At 38.4% G+C, this 16,345-nt stretch overlaps 1 protein-coding gene across 1 annotated transcript in view; it reads right to left on the minus strand.

The window, feature by feature from the left end:
* Window positions 1–1,080: 1,080 nt before the first annotated feature.
* Window positions 1,081–16,345, minus strand: part of LOC127200814 (ATP-binding cassette sub-family A member 6-like) — a 70,945-nt gene continuing 55,680 nt past the window's right edge. The window contains exons 26-39 of the mRNA XM_051159281.1: window positions 14,760–14,876; window positions 13,663–13,731; window positions 12,877–12,968; window positions 12,094–12,220; window positions 11,375–11,492; window positions 7,734–7,825; window positions 7,148–7,323; window positions 6,633–6,708; window positions 6,453–6,547; window positions 4,647–4,763; window positions 4,326–4,466; window positions 3,032–3,111; window positions 1,383–1,438; window positions 1,081–1,256 (exon numbers count right to left, since the gene is read on the minus strand). Coding sequence (XP_051015238.1) covers window positions 1,155–1,256; window positions 1,383–1,438; window positions 3,032–3,111; window positions 4,326–4,466; window positions 4,647–4,763; window positions 6,453–6,547; window positions 6,633–6,708; window positions 7,148–7,323; window positions 7,734–7,825; window positions 11,375–11,492; window positions 12,094–12,220; window positions 12,877–12,968; window positions 13,663–13,731; window positions 14,760–14,876 — 1,458 coding nt within the window. The 3' untranslated portion in view covers window positions 1,081–1,154. The remainder of the gene's footprint in view (window positions 1,257–1,382; window positions 1,439–3,031; window positions 3,112–4,325; window positions 4,467–4,646; window positions 4,764–6,452; window positions 6,548–6,632; window positions 6,709–7,147; window positions 7,324–7,733; window positions 7,826–11,374; window positions 11,493–12,093; window positions 12,221–12,876; window positions 12,969–13,662; window positions 13,732–14,759; window positions 14,877–16,345) is intronic.

A 16,345-nucleotide genomic window follows, 5' to 3' on the forward strand; every position in this document is an offset into this window, starting at 1 on the left:
TCTTGATTTCTACCACAGACAAAATTCTGCATAAAAATAGGCAAACTTGGATGCTTGCAGAGTCAATAGGCAAAGTCTGCCAAGACAGGGTAAACAAGTCCTCAATAGTTCCTGCCTCAGAATTACGTCTGTCAGATACAAAAACTTTTAAAAAGTTACTGTTGGCTCCTGAAGAGTAACTATAGATTTTTTAAATCACAGATTTAGAAATAAAACCTTTGGCTATAATGTGGTACAAGCTGACTATCTCTTATTATAAATGCTGAAGTGTTTCAGATTTTGAAATATTGGCCAATGAATAATTAGATATCTTGGACACAGGACTTAAATCTTGGCATGCAATTCACTTATATTCCAAATGCACCTTATATGCAGAGTCCAAAGGTAATTTAATACAATAGTTTTAGTGAGCCTTGCTTTGGCCATGACCTATCAAGTCTCAGGTGAGAAATTTTCAACTTTGATATGACTTAGAGTGTTTGGCTCTTGGCCAGAGCAGCCTTCAGGATACTGGTGTTCAACTGTGAAATGCTAAACTATTTCATTACACAGGAACCCTGTACGTGTGTCCTAAGAAGATTAAAGTACAAAAGCAAATGAGCAAATAATATAAACAACACAAATTTAAATGCAAATATATTATTTTTCCACATTACTATACATTTGAAAGCAGGTGAAAATTCCAATGTTATATCAGTAAATATAAGTATAGAGTTAGGAAATATGTATATAATATATGGTGAGAACTCTACAAAAATGGATTGAAGAAAGCAAGCAGTTGAGTTTTGTATGAAAGAACTGTATAGGCTCTTTTTTAAAATTTATCTAATTTCTATATTTTCTTCAGCAGGCAAGTGTTCTGATAATTGTTGCAAATTAATATTTTTTTAAATTGAGTTTGTAGTTTTGTTTCTACAGTACCCAATGCCTGGCTCTGGGTAATTTTACTTATAGACTCTTATAGAATCTACGATTTGGGACATGGATAATTGTATGTTGGTTATTTTAATGTTGATTAAGCAGATAATATGTATATATATATATATATATATATATATAAAACATTGATATAAAAACATCTTTGAAATTATTAATTCTGTTTATTACTATGTAAAACAAGTTTGTAGTATAACAGGATGATTAAGTGTGAGATGTTATAGGTCATCTGAGTGAGAGAGGAGTTTCCATCTCACGTTTATATCAGCTTCTTCACGAACATTTTCCAGCTCCTGTTCCTTTGAAATTTCTACAAATACCTAAGTAGGAGATAAAGCAAGAAAACAATGACTAAGCTGTTGGTTGTCCTCCAAAAGAACGAGCAAAATGCATGTTCCTTTCATAAAATATACAGTGATAAAACAAAGTCAAGCAGGCTGACTCACTTTGTCCAGTGTGCACTGAGAGAGGCTGTACTCCTCCAGGTTAAAGCCGTGCTTGACTGAAAAATCAGTAAATAAATAAAAGATGATGAAAAATGTCAAAGTTATATGCAACATTATAAAAAGTATTAAAATAAATAAAAGAAAAACTGAATAAATAAATTCAGGACAGAGCAATACCGTAAGGTATGTGTGGAGGTCACATAGGAGGAGGCATGTGGGATTTTTTACAGATTAAGTGCTTAACTTGAAGGATTTCAGTACATTTTCTCGAAGGTTTGTGGTAACAAAAAGTTAATATAAATGCACACCAAATCCATCTTAGTATTGGGATTTTCTCATATTATATTTTCTTAATCTCTGCTATTTAGTGTGTATGTCTTTGGGAGACATGTATGTTCTTTGAGGAACTACAGCACTGATTAAAATATTCTTACCTGTGAGGAAGATGTCATTCCATAGTCTTTGAGAGGACCCAACCAATTCTCCTGTGAGTGGTCATCTATCTACCTTATCAGGTCCCCACTGGGTACCATAGGAGATCTGCATGACAGTTGTCACTAGATCCAGGTACTCTTTTGTTTGAAATTACCACTTATACAGTGGCAGTCTCCTGTGTGAGAGGCACTCTTGGATGTCAGGAACAGAAGAGGAACAAGAAGAGACAAAACCCTTGGCCTTTGTCTATGTGTTTTAGCAGGAGAGACATGAGCACTATACTCATAAGTATTTAAATATATAATAAAATAAACAGTAAGAGAATCTATGGAGAAAAAAACAAAACCAATAAACACATACACACGCACACACACACACATACACGCACACACACGTGCGCGCACACACACACACACACATACACACACACTAACTTTATTGTGCTCTTTTGACATAGGACCATTGGGGAAGTTATAGTAATAATAAGTAAGCAGAATCAGAATCCTAAAAATGTGAAGACACAAGCTAAATATTTAGGAAACAGAATCCCAGGAGGAAGAAGCAGCAAGTGCAGAGTCCCAAGGCAGGAACTGTGTGACCGGCAACAATCAAGGAGTCAGGCAGAGATGCGCGTCATCTCAAGCATAGTGAGGCCTGTGGCACTGTTCTGAGCACTGCCCCTCACTGTAGAGACAAGCATCCAGTGGCGGGGATTGGGTAACTTTATCCAGTGTCCCCCAGCTAGAGAGCGGCAGCACTGCAGTGGGAACCCAGAAACACTAGCTTCAGGGATACAGTTCTTCAGCAAATTACACTGTAATGATCTGCTGCTGGGAAGGATCTAGCTAGCTGAAAGTTAAAAACAGACAGACAGACAGACAGACAGGGTTCTTGGATTGTTTCAAGTAACAAGAGGAGTTCTGAGCAATCAAAGGATAGCTTTAGCTATCATTCAGTTACAAGAGGTCAAATCCATCATCCCCCGCCATGATTTTCGTGGGCTAATACACAGGTGTGCAGTGAGAAGAGCCGATCTCCACTGTGTGTGTCCTCTGCATCTTCCAGCCCCACTGCAGATGAATCGCTTTCCAGAGAGCTGGATTTATTACCATAAGAACCCTTAAAACCTACACGCTGCAGGGTCTGTTTTTAAAGTGCATAACATCCACCTTTCATTAAATTATTCTCCAAGTCCTTTAAAAGTTCGTTCTTACCTGCTTCTAATTTGTGAAAGGCCTGGGACAGAGGGTAAACGTCTGTTACGGGCAGCTTGTAGGTCAGCAGGGAGAAGTACCTAGGAATAGGACCAGACTATGTTCAACCCTGCGTTTCAAGGTCCTTACCTTGAACATAAAAATAAATCTTTATATTATCAACCATTTCCTTTTAACAATAAAACAGTCACAAAGTAATATATAGGTTAAATATGAAGCCAAATTACTCACCAATAGAAGCTTTTGAAACCACTGAAGGGAACTAGCTGTTGTAGACCTTTCTAGAAATGCCACAGTATTACTTCTTATACTCTTACATATCCCAGCTAACTCAAATTGTTTACTTGTTAAAAAAAAAATAGGAATTCTAAACTTAGACTCATCCAAATAAGGCTGGAACATAACTCCAAATGAAAGTTCAGTATTGGCACCATACATCTAACTTGTAAACAGAGATCTGAGGCTGGGAAGTGGGGCAGGGCGGTTGTGGAAAGACTTAAAAGCCCTGAGGTCTCTAGGGAACAGGCCGAGTTAACCATTTTCCTTTCTTGTGCTGCCTCTGACTGCAACCCTTGCTGTTGCCTAAATTTAGCCCGGTGTTCCTAAGTGGCAGTGAGGCTGGCCAGACTTCCAAGGCTGCCTGTCTGCATACCAGCCCACCTTCTTCCTCGCTTAACTTTCATTATATCCCAATATTTATCAGAGTGTACTTCTTTAACTTGTGATACCAAAGGTTTAAGAGTAAGAGCAGGTTTTGGAATATACCTTAGGTAATCATAACATTTACACTGTGCGAAGATGAAAATAACAGTTCTGTGTCCTGTTTCTCTGATGTGCCTAGCCCTCTAATTTTAAATTCTGTAGCTGCTTTATCTGCTTGTCCTGTTCCTAACAACACACAGGTACACACACACGCGCGCGCGTGCATGCGTGCACACACACGTGCACACACATGCACACACACGCGCGCACACACGCATGCGCACACACACGCTTGCACGCACACACACATGCACGCATGCACTCACACGCACACACATGCAGTCCTTTATACACTCCATTTTGAAGCAAGAAAACCTATTAAAGGAAGACTCCTTATCTCTGTTGCTATTTCCTGGAGGAGGAAAAACGGGTTCCTGTGTAGTTTCCAAATCTCTTATAACCTGGAACATTCTGCCTTTTGAGGTCCCTAACTATTACTGTGATGGCCAACCACCAGTGTTGGCACAAGACTATCAGGAAGCACAGAGTGTGTAAAGCATCCATCTTTGTCCATATCCACAGTTCTCGTCACCTTTCCTGCCGTGCGGCCTGTGGAAACAGCTTCAGAATCTCCCTGTGAACTGACGGCTCTTGGGAAGCTTCCTTCACTTTTAGTTCTAGGACATAATCCTTGCCAAATTTCCTCTTCAGGTGTTGGATTGAACCAATGCATCTACGAGCAGGAAGAGCATGAAGGGAGGGGGAAACACTGTTGTTAAATTTCTGTTGTTCTTAAATTTCAGAGATAGTAGAAAGGGCATCAGCAAGAAAGGCAAAGGGAAGGAACCGGCTGCTAACAGTGCTTTGCTCTGTCTACAGGCAACCCCAAATCAAGGTCTGGAGAGAGACTCACCTCAGCCTTCCAGACACCATGATGGCCACACGGTCACACAGAGCCTCAGCCTCAGTCAGATCATGGGTAGTCAAGAGGACAGCTGTCTTTTCTTTAACAGCCATCTGGATTGCCTCCCTGAAGAGAGCAAAATTAGTAGAATTTTTTAAAAGTAAAGAACAATAGGAAAGATAAAGAAATTGAGTGAAAATGTGTAGATAAAATAGAGTTTACAAATCATATTTGTATATTCAAAAACACCAGAGAAATGAATGCTGACTAGTTTTTTTTCTAAATAAGTAAAATGTTCAATACTTTAGCTGTGTTCATGATATTACAATTAAGCTTTAAGAAGAAGTGTCTTTGTCTTTGGAGATGCTAACTGAAATAATGCTGCTTCATATTTTCTTTAAAATAATAGAGGCTGGGAAAGGAAATTGGTTGAGAAATTGGTGTAAAGAAGGTTGGCCTTCTAGTGACAATTATTGGAACTGAGATAGGTATAATGGATTCACAAATAATCCTTTCAGCATTTGCATTAAATAGTGATAACTAAGGTTTATGTTAAATGAAAAAAGAATCCTAGGTAATCACAAATATGAAATTAAATTAGGGTTTTATTAGTAGTCAAAGGGGTAATTCACAGATGAGAAAGTATGAAAAACTAAAATGATATATAAATTGAATAAGTAAAATTGACATATTAAGTGAAAATTAAAAGGGAAATGAGGAAATTATGCCTTGAGGTCTTTAGAGAACAGTCTAAGCATCAAAATAAATTATTATAGAATTCTTGATGATTAAAATACAAAATTATGATAATTACAAGGTAACTAAGATTTTGACAATGCTAGAGTTGACGAACTAGAGTTTTTATTAAGCCAAAAATGCAGGAATAGGGAGTGTTTTAGATCATCCATCTGTTAAATATCTGTTTTCCTAATAACAGAGGCTATTTCTGTAGATAGAGTCTGTGTCTTGAATGTCTCCTGAAGGACCATGTGCTATAGGCTTGGTCCCTGGGCTGTGCTGTAGGAGACAGTGGGTCTTTAAGACACAAGGTCTAGGTGGATGATTCTAGGACATCAGACGCATTCCCTTGTAAGAGACTGTGAAACCTCAGCACCTTCCTCATTCTCTTTGTTCCTCAATTGTGAAGCGACCAGAGCTATCATGTGTTCCTGCCATGGCATGCTATCCTTCCACAGCCCCAAAGCAATGAGGCCAACATGATATGGACTACAGCCCCAAAACCTTTAAGCCAAAACAAATCTTTTCTCTTTGTAAGTGATGGGCTGAAATACTTGGTATAATGGCAGCTGATATGATGTCAGTACGTACCAGAGTTTTATCACTAGGATAAGATACCCGGGATAATCAACTCAAAAGAAGGAGTTTATTTTGCATTAATATTTCAGTGATTCCAAGCCATGGTGGATCAGACCCATTGCTTTGGGCCTGTGGCAAGGCATAACACCAGTGCTGAATACATGGGGAAGACAAACACGGCTGCTTTCTTCCAGTGCCAAGAAGAAGACACTAGGAAGCGGAGTTTTGGTGTCTTCTTAGAGGTCAACTTAACTCCCTACACTAGGCCTTACCTCCTGAAGGCTCTAGCTAGGACCTCTCAAAAGCACTTCTGGCTGGGGGCCGACCTTCAACACATGGGACTGCAAGAAACATTTAGCACCCATGCTATGGCAGCTAACTGACACAATCTCCACTGACACAGGAACCAGTAGGTTTGCGGATCTCTTTTCAAAGATGAGTTTATCAAAGCAATTTTACGTGTTTATCACTGAGTCTGGGACTTGTAAGAATGCTCACCACATTTGTTGCTTCCCTGACACATCTATGCCTGCAGATGGTTCATCCAGAATCAAGACAGATGGATTTCCCAGGATGCTCAGCAAAAAGCAAAGCTGCAATGCAGAGAGAAAAAACAATGTCCTCTGTTTGCTTCAGGACCACATAACCCATCAGAGGAACGCTGGGTACCACACATACCTTTCTAGTGGCTCCTGCTCCTAGTTTCTGCACTTGGACATTCAGCTGGTCATGTAGTCTAAAAGCATTCACTCCTCTGATAGAAAATAGGATGAAAATATCACACTAAGAGAGAACTTTTGGAAAATGAAATCACCCGCCGTTATAAGAAGCATAGCAGTATTGTTCTCAAAATTCTAACCATGATAAAAGTTACTTCATTTTTTTTTTTGCCTCATGAAATAGTTTTTTAATTATAATCCTGATGAGAAACTAAGTTGATGGTTATTCCATTTTCATTTCTTTCATTAGAATCCGTAAAACAGTGACTATTCATGAGTCTACCTTTCAACTACTTAATTCAATGATTTTTAAGCTCCCTCATTCAGGCCTGTGGGGACTCGGGTGTTGTCTCTCATTCTATTCTTCCACCAATGCTCTGAAAAGGTAGACATGCCTTCCTGCTCCTATTTCCTCATTAGTGAATTCATTGCGAGTAGCACCTCCCCACCTCTTGACAAGATCCTCTGCTATACCTTGAAATGGCAATAGCAGCAGCCTCCTGCCTCAGCCCCATCACAGTAGCATACACCTCCAAGTGTTCCTTCACTGTCAAGTTGGGCCACAGCATGTTCTCCTGAGGGCAGTATCCAAACTTGACTGTGTCACCACCCTGGTGACCCACAGCTGAATGAAATCCTTTCAGTTCCACCTACAAGAGTCAGTGTCGTTACTGATATGTGTGCAGCCTTTTCTCCACACGCTCTAGAAATTGCCATAGCTGGCAAACACCTGAACTGTTAGAACAGCAAAAACACATCATAGTAACCAATTCACATGTCACAGAAAACAATGAACTCTCCTAATTTCATAATTGAGCGGAGTGGGAAAGACTACAAATTCAGGTGGTATCTAAGAAGCCGCAGTGTACAAAGGTACTAAAGGTAACTTCTCAATTCCTATTCTATACTTTGAAATACCACCAAAAACAGTGAGAGAGAAAAACAAAACATATATCCAAAACTCCAACAAAAGTACAGTCCTACAAATATATAACCTATACCTATGATCATTTATACTATTTTTATAGGGAGGGAGACAATATCTTCATTTTTTACTTACCTCTCCAGCTGTTGGATTTGTGATCCCAGCTACCATCTTGATAGAGGAACTTTTACCAGCACCGTTGGGTCCTAACAATCCCAAAATTTCACCTGAAAGAAAGAATGAGATTTTCAATTTTGGAAATGAAATGTAAATTTATATTTTTTTCAGTGAAAGCTTTAGAGGTCCGTACATCTCTCAAATAGGGTAATTCGAATTTAAAACATGCACAATATATATCATGAAACCATGTTCTTTAATTCTTGTAATTGAAATGTTATCAAAAGCTCGTTGGCTCCATGTTGACGCATCAGTCTTTTGTCCCAAGGTTTCCTGTTTCAGTTATTTTTCCATAGCAGATCATTGATGCCTGTGGGTCATAAAAGTGATTTCTAACCCTTAGCAATCTGGAACACTATTCTTACACCAAAAATAAGCCATGTATGTCCAAATTGCCATAATCTTTCACCTGAACTGATATAATCACCCTCCTCAGATTCATAAACAGATATTGGTATGTAATCTCTACAAAATACATACTGTCTGGGGAAAAGCACCCTCTAACAACATTCTACTATCATGATGTGAAATGCACTGCTCTTGCTATTTTAAAGAAATGCACCCTATTCTAAACCTGCTTGATGTCACCCCTCCCAAACGCAGAAACATCTGCTGGCCCCTGGGCTTTAGAATCAAGCACTCCACATATGCCACTGTGTCTGAATCCTTGCTATTACTGTCCTCATCTTCTTGACACATAGATCTTGACTGTTCGAGTAAAGCCTTCCCTTGTTGTAGTGGAAAATAGTTCCATGTCATTCACACCATTTCACAAGTTTCAATGCTCCAAACAGAATTTATTTAACAATTGATATTTTATGAACTCCTTAGAATGCAAAATCCATAAGGGCAGGAACTTTCCTTATTTTTTCTAGAACATTCCCTTACATGCACATACACACACACACACACACACACACACACACACACACACACAATATATATATATATATATATATATATATATATATATATATATATATATATATATATTAGGGGACTGATGGCTGCAGCAAATGAAATTATGCTTTAGTATAAATGTTCATTCCTAAAAATAATGGTTAATGGCTCTTTGTATGGAGACTTATAATCCTATCTACTCAAAAGACTGTGGCAGCAAGCAATATAAAATATCTAGGAGTAACTCTAACCAAGCAAGTGAAGGACTTGTTTGAAAAAAACTTTAAATCTCTGAAGAAAGAGATTGAAGATGACATCAGAAGATGGAGGGATCTCCCTTGTTCATGGATCAGAAGAATTAACATAGTAAAAACAGCCATCTTACCAAGAGCAATTTACAGATTCAATGCAATCCCTATCAAAATACCTAAAAAATATTTTGAAAACATTGAAAGATCAATTCTCAACTTCATATGGAGAAACAAAAAACACAGAATAGCAAAAACAATCCTATATAATAAAAGATCCTGTGGAAGAATCTCCATACCCGATCTCAAGCTGTACTATAGAGCAACAGTAATTAAAATAGCATGGTACTGGCACAGCAATAGCCAGGAGGATCAATGGAATCGAACTGAAGACCCAGAAATGAATCCACACACATATGTTCACTTGATTTTTGACAAAGAAGCCAAATCTATTCAATGGGAAAAGAATAGCATATTCAACAAATGGTGCTGGTCTAACTGGATGTCTACATGTAGAAAAATGCAATTGGACCCATATTTGTCACCATGCACAAAATTCAAGTCCAAGTGGATTAAAGATCTCAACACAAAACCAGAGACACTTAATCAGTTAGAAGAAAAAGTGGGGAAGAGCCTGGAACACATTGGCACAGGAGACAACTTCCTGAACGGAACACCTACAGCCCAGGCCTTAAGGTCAACAATTAATAAATGGGACCTGATGAGGCTGAGAAGCTTCTTTAAGGCAGGAGACATTGTCAACAGAACAAAGTGACAGCCTACAAACTGGGAAAAGCTCTTCACTAACCCTATATCTGACAAAGGCCTAATATCCAAAATATATAAAGAAGTCAAAAATTTAAACACCACCAAACCAAATAACCCAATTGAGAAATGGGGTTCAGAACTAAACAGAATTCTCAAGAGAGGAATATCAAATGGCTAAGAAACACTTAAAGAAAAATGCATTTACAAGGGGAGGAGGTCCCCTTCAGTCACAGTCATAGGGGAGGGGAGTAGGGGAGAAGTGGGAGGGAGGAATGGAAGGATACAAGGGATGGGATAACAATTGAGATGTAATATGAATAAATTAATAAAATATATATATATATAAAGAAATGCTCAACCTCTTTAGTCATCAGAGAAATGCAAATCAGAACTACTCTGAGATTCCATTTACACCCATCAGAATGGCTAAGATCAAAAATTCAAGCAACACCACATGCTGGCGAGGATGTGGAGAAAGAGGAACACTCCTTCATTGCTGGTAGGAATGCAAACTAGTACAACCATTTTGCAAATCTACCTGGTGAAATCTCAGAAAAGTGAGAATAGGGCTTCCTCAAGACCCAGCTATTCCACTCCTTGGAATATACCCAGAATATGCACCAGCACACAACAAAGACAAATGCTCAACCATGTTCATAGCAGCCTTATTCATAATACCCAGAACCTGGAAACCGCCTGAGTGTCCCTCAGTAGAAGAACGGATAAAGAAACTGTGGTACATTTACACTATGGAATACTACTCAGCTATTAAAAGCAAGGAATTCCTGAAATTTGTGGACAAATGGATTGAATTAGAAATGATCATAATGAAGGAGTTAACCCAGACTCAGAAAGACTCAAATGGTATATACTCACTTAAAGCTGGACACTAGCCCAAGGGGCATGTCCCATGAAAGTCTTCACCTACCAGGAAATTGGGATAGATGCAAGGACATCCTATTGGGACTCTAGATGAGAGAAGTATGAGAGAATGGGGAAATAGAAGGATCCAGAGGGTCAGGGAACCTACAAGAAGAACATCATGACAGGCAGATCTGGGCCCAGGGGTTCTGCTCAAACTATGGCACCAGCCAAGGACAATACGTGCAATAAACATCGAACCCCTACTCAGATCTAGCCAATGGACAGGACATTCTCCACAGTTGAGTGGAGAGTGGGGACTGACTTTCACACGAACTCTGGTGCCCCATATTTGACCATGTCCCCTTGATGGGGAGGCCCAGTGGCACTCAGGGGAAGGATAGCAGGCTACCAAGAAGAGACTTGATACCCTATGATCATATACAGGGGGAGGAGGTCCCTCTTAGTCACAGTCAAAGTGGGAGGGAGGGAAGAATGGGGGGATACAAGGGATGGGATAACAATTGAGATGTAATATGAATGAATTAATTTTTAAAAAGAAAAAAAAAAAAGACTGTGGCAGGAGCATCACAAGTTCAAGGCCTGCCTAAACTACAGAGAGGGTTCAAAAGGCCACCCTTGTCTTGGCAACTTAGTGAGACTCTGCCTTAAAACAAGAAGTAAATAACAAGAGCTAAAAATACTGCACAGTGGTAGAGTACCTGCCTAACATGCATAAGGCTATAGTTCTAATCCCCACCACCACAAAAATTAATTAGTCAAAAATTTTAAACAGTAAATCTAAAAATTAAATGTCCAAACCTTTATTAACACAAAAAGAGACGTTTCTTGCTCCCACTTTCTTTGTCCTCTTTGAAAAGCAACTTTTCTTCTGACCTGTATACTCTTTGCGCAGATGGCTGGCGATTATGACTGGTTTCTAGAAGATAAAAAACATCATTTTCCTCCAAATTTCCCAGGTGTTAGGTTATTTCATTCTCTGATGTTTACCATAAACCAAACCATGTTCTGAGTTGAGAGTGGTCATGACCATTGCTACCAATATAAGACACATTTCATTAACATATAGAGTGTTTCTGGTTTCCAAACACACAGGAAGTACCAGACTGCCATGGAAGCCAATTAACTCACTGTCTTGGCAGAAGGTATTGACCACATTGGAGAGAATACAGCATCTAAGTCAGATAAAAGAAAAACCCTGTGCCTGGAAATACACCTCAGTGGACAAGTACCTGCCAATCAAGCACAAAGTGAGGTTGAATCTCCTGACCTCTAGTAAGCATTTTACAGCAAATATTACATTTTTAACCCACAAGTCTTGCTTTGTTCTAAAATTATAATTCTAGTTGTTGAAACCCATCCTTCTCAATAGAATAAAATCATCATGTTTCATATCCTTTTAGTTTCCAGAACCTTCCAGGGTATCTGCATATTTGGGTTTCCGCAAACTTCAAACTTTAAGAGTTAAAATCGACATATCAAACTTTTTTATGCTTTCAACAGCATCTATGCTTTTCAACCTCATCAAAATCTGAAGTGTTCAGAGCATCAGATGTCCTTATTCTTTCTGCTTGAACATCCTCATCTTCATCTTCGTCTATTGGTTCTTCTGACTTTGGTCGGCCTTTTAGACTTGGTGGAGATATCCTGTAGAAAATAACTGAGTTACACATTGTTTTCTACTTTCCAAAGCTTATTTCCCCTGTCATTTTACCAGTTTGCTTTTTTCCGTAGACTGGTGATGATTGTCTATATTCGTGTTGCTTCAGCCTTGTACCGAACTCTCATCCCACTGACTAGAACCTCCCTAGATACAGTTGCTATTGTTCCAGCACCTTTGCCCTTTAAAGCTGGTGTTTATCAGCATATCATAGAGTACTGTCCCTTCCCACCTAAAGACCAAGTCAATGTTACTGCCACTGTCATTACAGTCTTATCTTTGTCACATTAGATATTTGTTTCAGCACCCTCCACTACTCACTTTCCAAAGTCTATGTGTAAACTCCCTCAACTCAGCTGTCAAATCTCTTCTTGCCATCTCTTTTACTCAAGAATGTATATCGCCTTGGACGAGAGAATAGAATACTTGGATAATCTTTACATTTTTGAGAAATTGAAGTATCTCTCTGGTGGTTAGTGGCAGGTCTTATTTCTTGACAGTAAGCTAGAAATCCATTGGCTATCATGCCAATCACATTGCTTGCATTTCAAATGGAAATCCCTGTCAGCAAATTGAAAGTGCCACCACCACAATAGAAATATTAAACTATGATCTCATATATGAAATTAAATGTTATCCTAACCTGAAGATGGGATCCTTCCGTATTACATTTTTTCCACATTTAATTTCCAGACATCTCAGAACAAAAATGAACAGCAATGTATGAAAGTAAGGCTAGGAGCAAAGAAAAAGTTTCAGTTAGACATAAGTAAATAAAGCTTTTAAGTAACATTGTTATTCCTGCATTTACAGGTAATTTGATAGCAAATTCTTATGTTAGGAAATAAAAACACAATAGCTTAAACCTATCTCTTTTCTACTATTCATAACTCATATTTTAAAGGTCAGTAAATTCTGTTTTGTCATTAAAATGACCCATAATACAACTGGTTCTTTCTGCTGTGCTATGCCCACCCAGACCCGGGCCTTTATTCTTTCTCAGCTTGCAATGCATTCCCACATGGTTCCCTCCCTCTTCTCCTCTTGCCCCATGTATATACTCTTGTCACGGAAACTGCAGTTATTGCCGAGCGTTATTTAAATCTAAAATAACCATTTTTCCATTCAATCATATTCAATTCTGCCTTTTATTCATAATTCAGAAAATTCATCTGATTTTTTGCACTTTCATATTTAAATGTAGGATGGTAAAAAAAAATAGACAAACCAAAATTGATACTATACTTAATTCTTAACTTATTGCATATATGCACACAAAAGTTTATTCTAATAACAAAATTCATGTCTGAAAGTCATTACTTTATCCAAAACTATGACTAAAACACTTTCAGAGATAGCAATCTTCAGACAAGATCATATAGTAAAGAATATCTATCCTAAGGGTATGTAGTGAGACAGAAAGTCTTACTGTGAGGAATAATAGAAAATCAACCCCAGATAAACTAGATTTCAATTCTTCATAGTACAGGTAGGCTCTCTGAAAAGAAAAAAACAATAGCTAAATACATTTTCTTCACAGTTTGCACTTAAACAATGTGTTTTGCATACTGACTATTTTCTTCATTAAATTCAGTTCTGTGTGCTGATGCACTCCCTACACCCTCTACTATAAATCCTTTCTCAATAAGCAGCTAACCTGTATCTGCTTTCATTGAAAAAAATGTTTTGACTTAAAATAAAAGCGTTTACTGGAAGCAAAGCAGAGAGAGATGCTTACATTGTGCACTAAGACATTTGCCCCAGGTTTCCAAAATAAGACTCTGCACACACCCCTTCCCATCTCATGACAGCTGTTTTCCCAGTCATACCATGTAGCCCTTGGCATTATTCCTTTATCATCAATCCATTATAGAGAAAGCAAGTCACTGCTCCTGAGTCCCCTGTGCCACATCTAGATTCATGTACCTCACCTACTTACGTCTTAAAAAATACTAAACAAAAGGACAAGTTGTGATCAAAACTTCCAGTCATTGCTTTGTCAACAGCAAAACAAGTTGATCCACCTTTGTTTCTGCTGAACTCTATGAAGGGAGAACTGTACTACTTTGCTCATTAGGTGTCCCTAATGACCAGCACAGAATGGCGTTTGACAAACGCTCTTGAGTAACTGAACAGTACTGCATCTGAACTTCTCAGTCATTAATAGTGCCCATTGAAACAGGAAGTTCTTTAGAAACCCGGCTTTGGCTTCTAATAACATTCAACCATGCCTACATTTTCAAAGTGCTTATGGCATAGCTTTTTAACAGCTTTATTGCAGTTTATTTTCATGCCCTGACATTTACCCAATCTAAGTCTGCAGACTCGGGACTTTTTAAAAATAAATTGTGTAAGCATCACCACAGTTCAACTTCAGAGCGCTGTAATCCTCACAAAGCAATCCCTCATGTCCGTTAGCTTTCATTCTCCAAACCCACAAACACACTTTCTATTTCTTCAGATCTAGGTACAGCAGATAGCTTATATATTCATTTTTTTAATGGAACAGTTGATGACATTTCTTACCATTTCCAAAATGACCAGGAGTGCATTCAGTGAAAATGAAGGAAATAGCACCATGAGGGCAATAAGCAAATTTTCACTGAAATCAGTAAAAATGATTTCAAATAAGATGATAGAGACCTGCAGGGAAAGTCCAAGAACACTACATAAAATGACGAATTCCACAATTCCCCATATAAAGGTACAGTACATGGTCATAACAATTTTCCATTCCTGAAATAAAAAGGGAAATGGTTTTGTAAATAAAAATACACAGACATATTCTCTTCCCAGTAAAAAAAAAAAATTTATCAGCACATGTTAATTATACCTACTGCATGTTCAGTATGACCTTTCTTCCTTTTTTTAATAGGGGATGCTGAGTGTTGAGCTCAGTGCCTCATGATGCTGAACATGTACTATACTTCTGAGCAGGATGTGTGTGTGTGTGTGTGTGTGTGTGTGTGTGTGTGTGTGTGTGTGATATCTGAATGCACATACAATGTGTACCAATCAAATCAAGGTAATTAGCATTTCCCTCACTTTATCATTTTTGTTTAGAACCTCTGAGTTAATCTTTTCTAGATACCATGTGTGTATGTGTGTGTGTGGGGTGTGTGTGTGTGTGTGTGTGTGTGTGTGTGTGTGTGTGTGTGTGTGTATGATGTGCACATACTCATGTTGATTCCATTGTGAGTGGACCATTAGAAATAAGTTTTTATATCTGTGTTTCGGAACTCAGCATCCAATCTTGGTTCATGAGCTCTCCATCTCCCACCTTTTCTAAACTTCTAATAATCACTATTCTATGATTGTAATCACTTTTCTTAGCTTTCATATTGAAGGAAGAACATGTGCTATTTGTGGTTTTATATCTAGTTTCACTGCATATAATGTCCTCAAGTTCCACCCATCTTTCCGAAAAAAATCAGGACTGCAATCTATGACTACTTAACATTTCCTTATATTTTATGTAACATTTTCTCTACATAGTCATCTGTCAGTTGTTACTTAAAAGTGAAGCCAAACAGGACGGTAGCCATGGAAGTAGGAATCCACTAAGAAGTGGTAACAACTCACCTGTCAAATCAACCAGCCCTAAAAATGGATGGTGCTGGAGCATTGGCCGCATACTGGCTGTCGCCATCAGTCAGAATGGGATGGGAGCGGCTGAGAGCCCCATGCTTCAATGCAATTCCCATGAAAATACACACCCAATTCTTTACCGACCTTGAAAGATCAATTCTCAACTTCATATGGAAAAACAAAAAACACAGAATAGCTAAAATGATCCTGTACAGTAAAAGATCTTCTGGAGGAATCTCTATCCTGGATCTCAAGCTGTACTATAGAGCAACAGTAATAAAAACAGCATGGAACTGGCATGGCAATAGGCTGGTTGGTCAATGGAATAAATCAAAGACCCAGAAGTAAAACCACACACCTATGGACATTTGATTTTTGACAAAGAAGCCAAATCCAGACAATGGAAAAAAGATAGCATCTTCAACAAATGGTGCTGGACTAACTGGATGGCTGCATGTAGAAAAATGAAAATAGATCCAGATCTATCACCCTGCACAAAACTCAAGTCCAAATGGATTAAAGAC

This window comes from Acomys russatus, chromosome 16 (genome assembly GCF_903995435.1).
Source record: "Acomys russatus chromosome 16, mAcoRus1.1, whole genome shotgun sequence".
Lineage (NCBI taxonomy): Eukaryota > Metazoa > Chordata > Mammalia > Rodentia > Muridae > Acomys > Acomys russatus.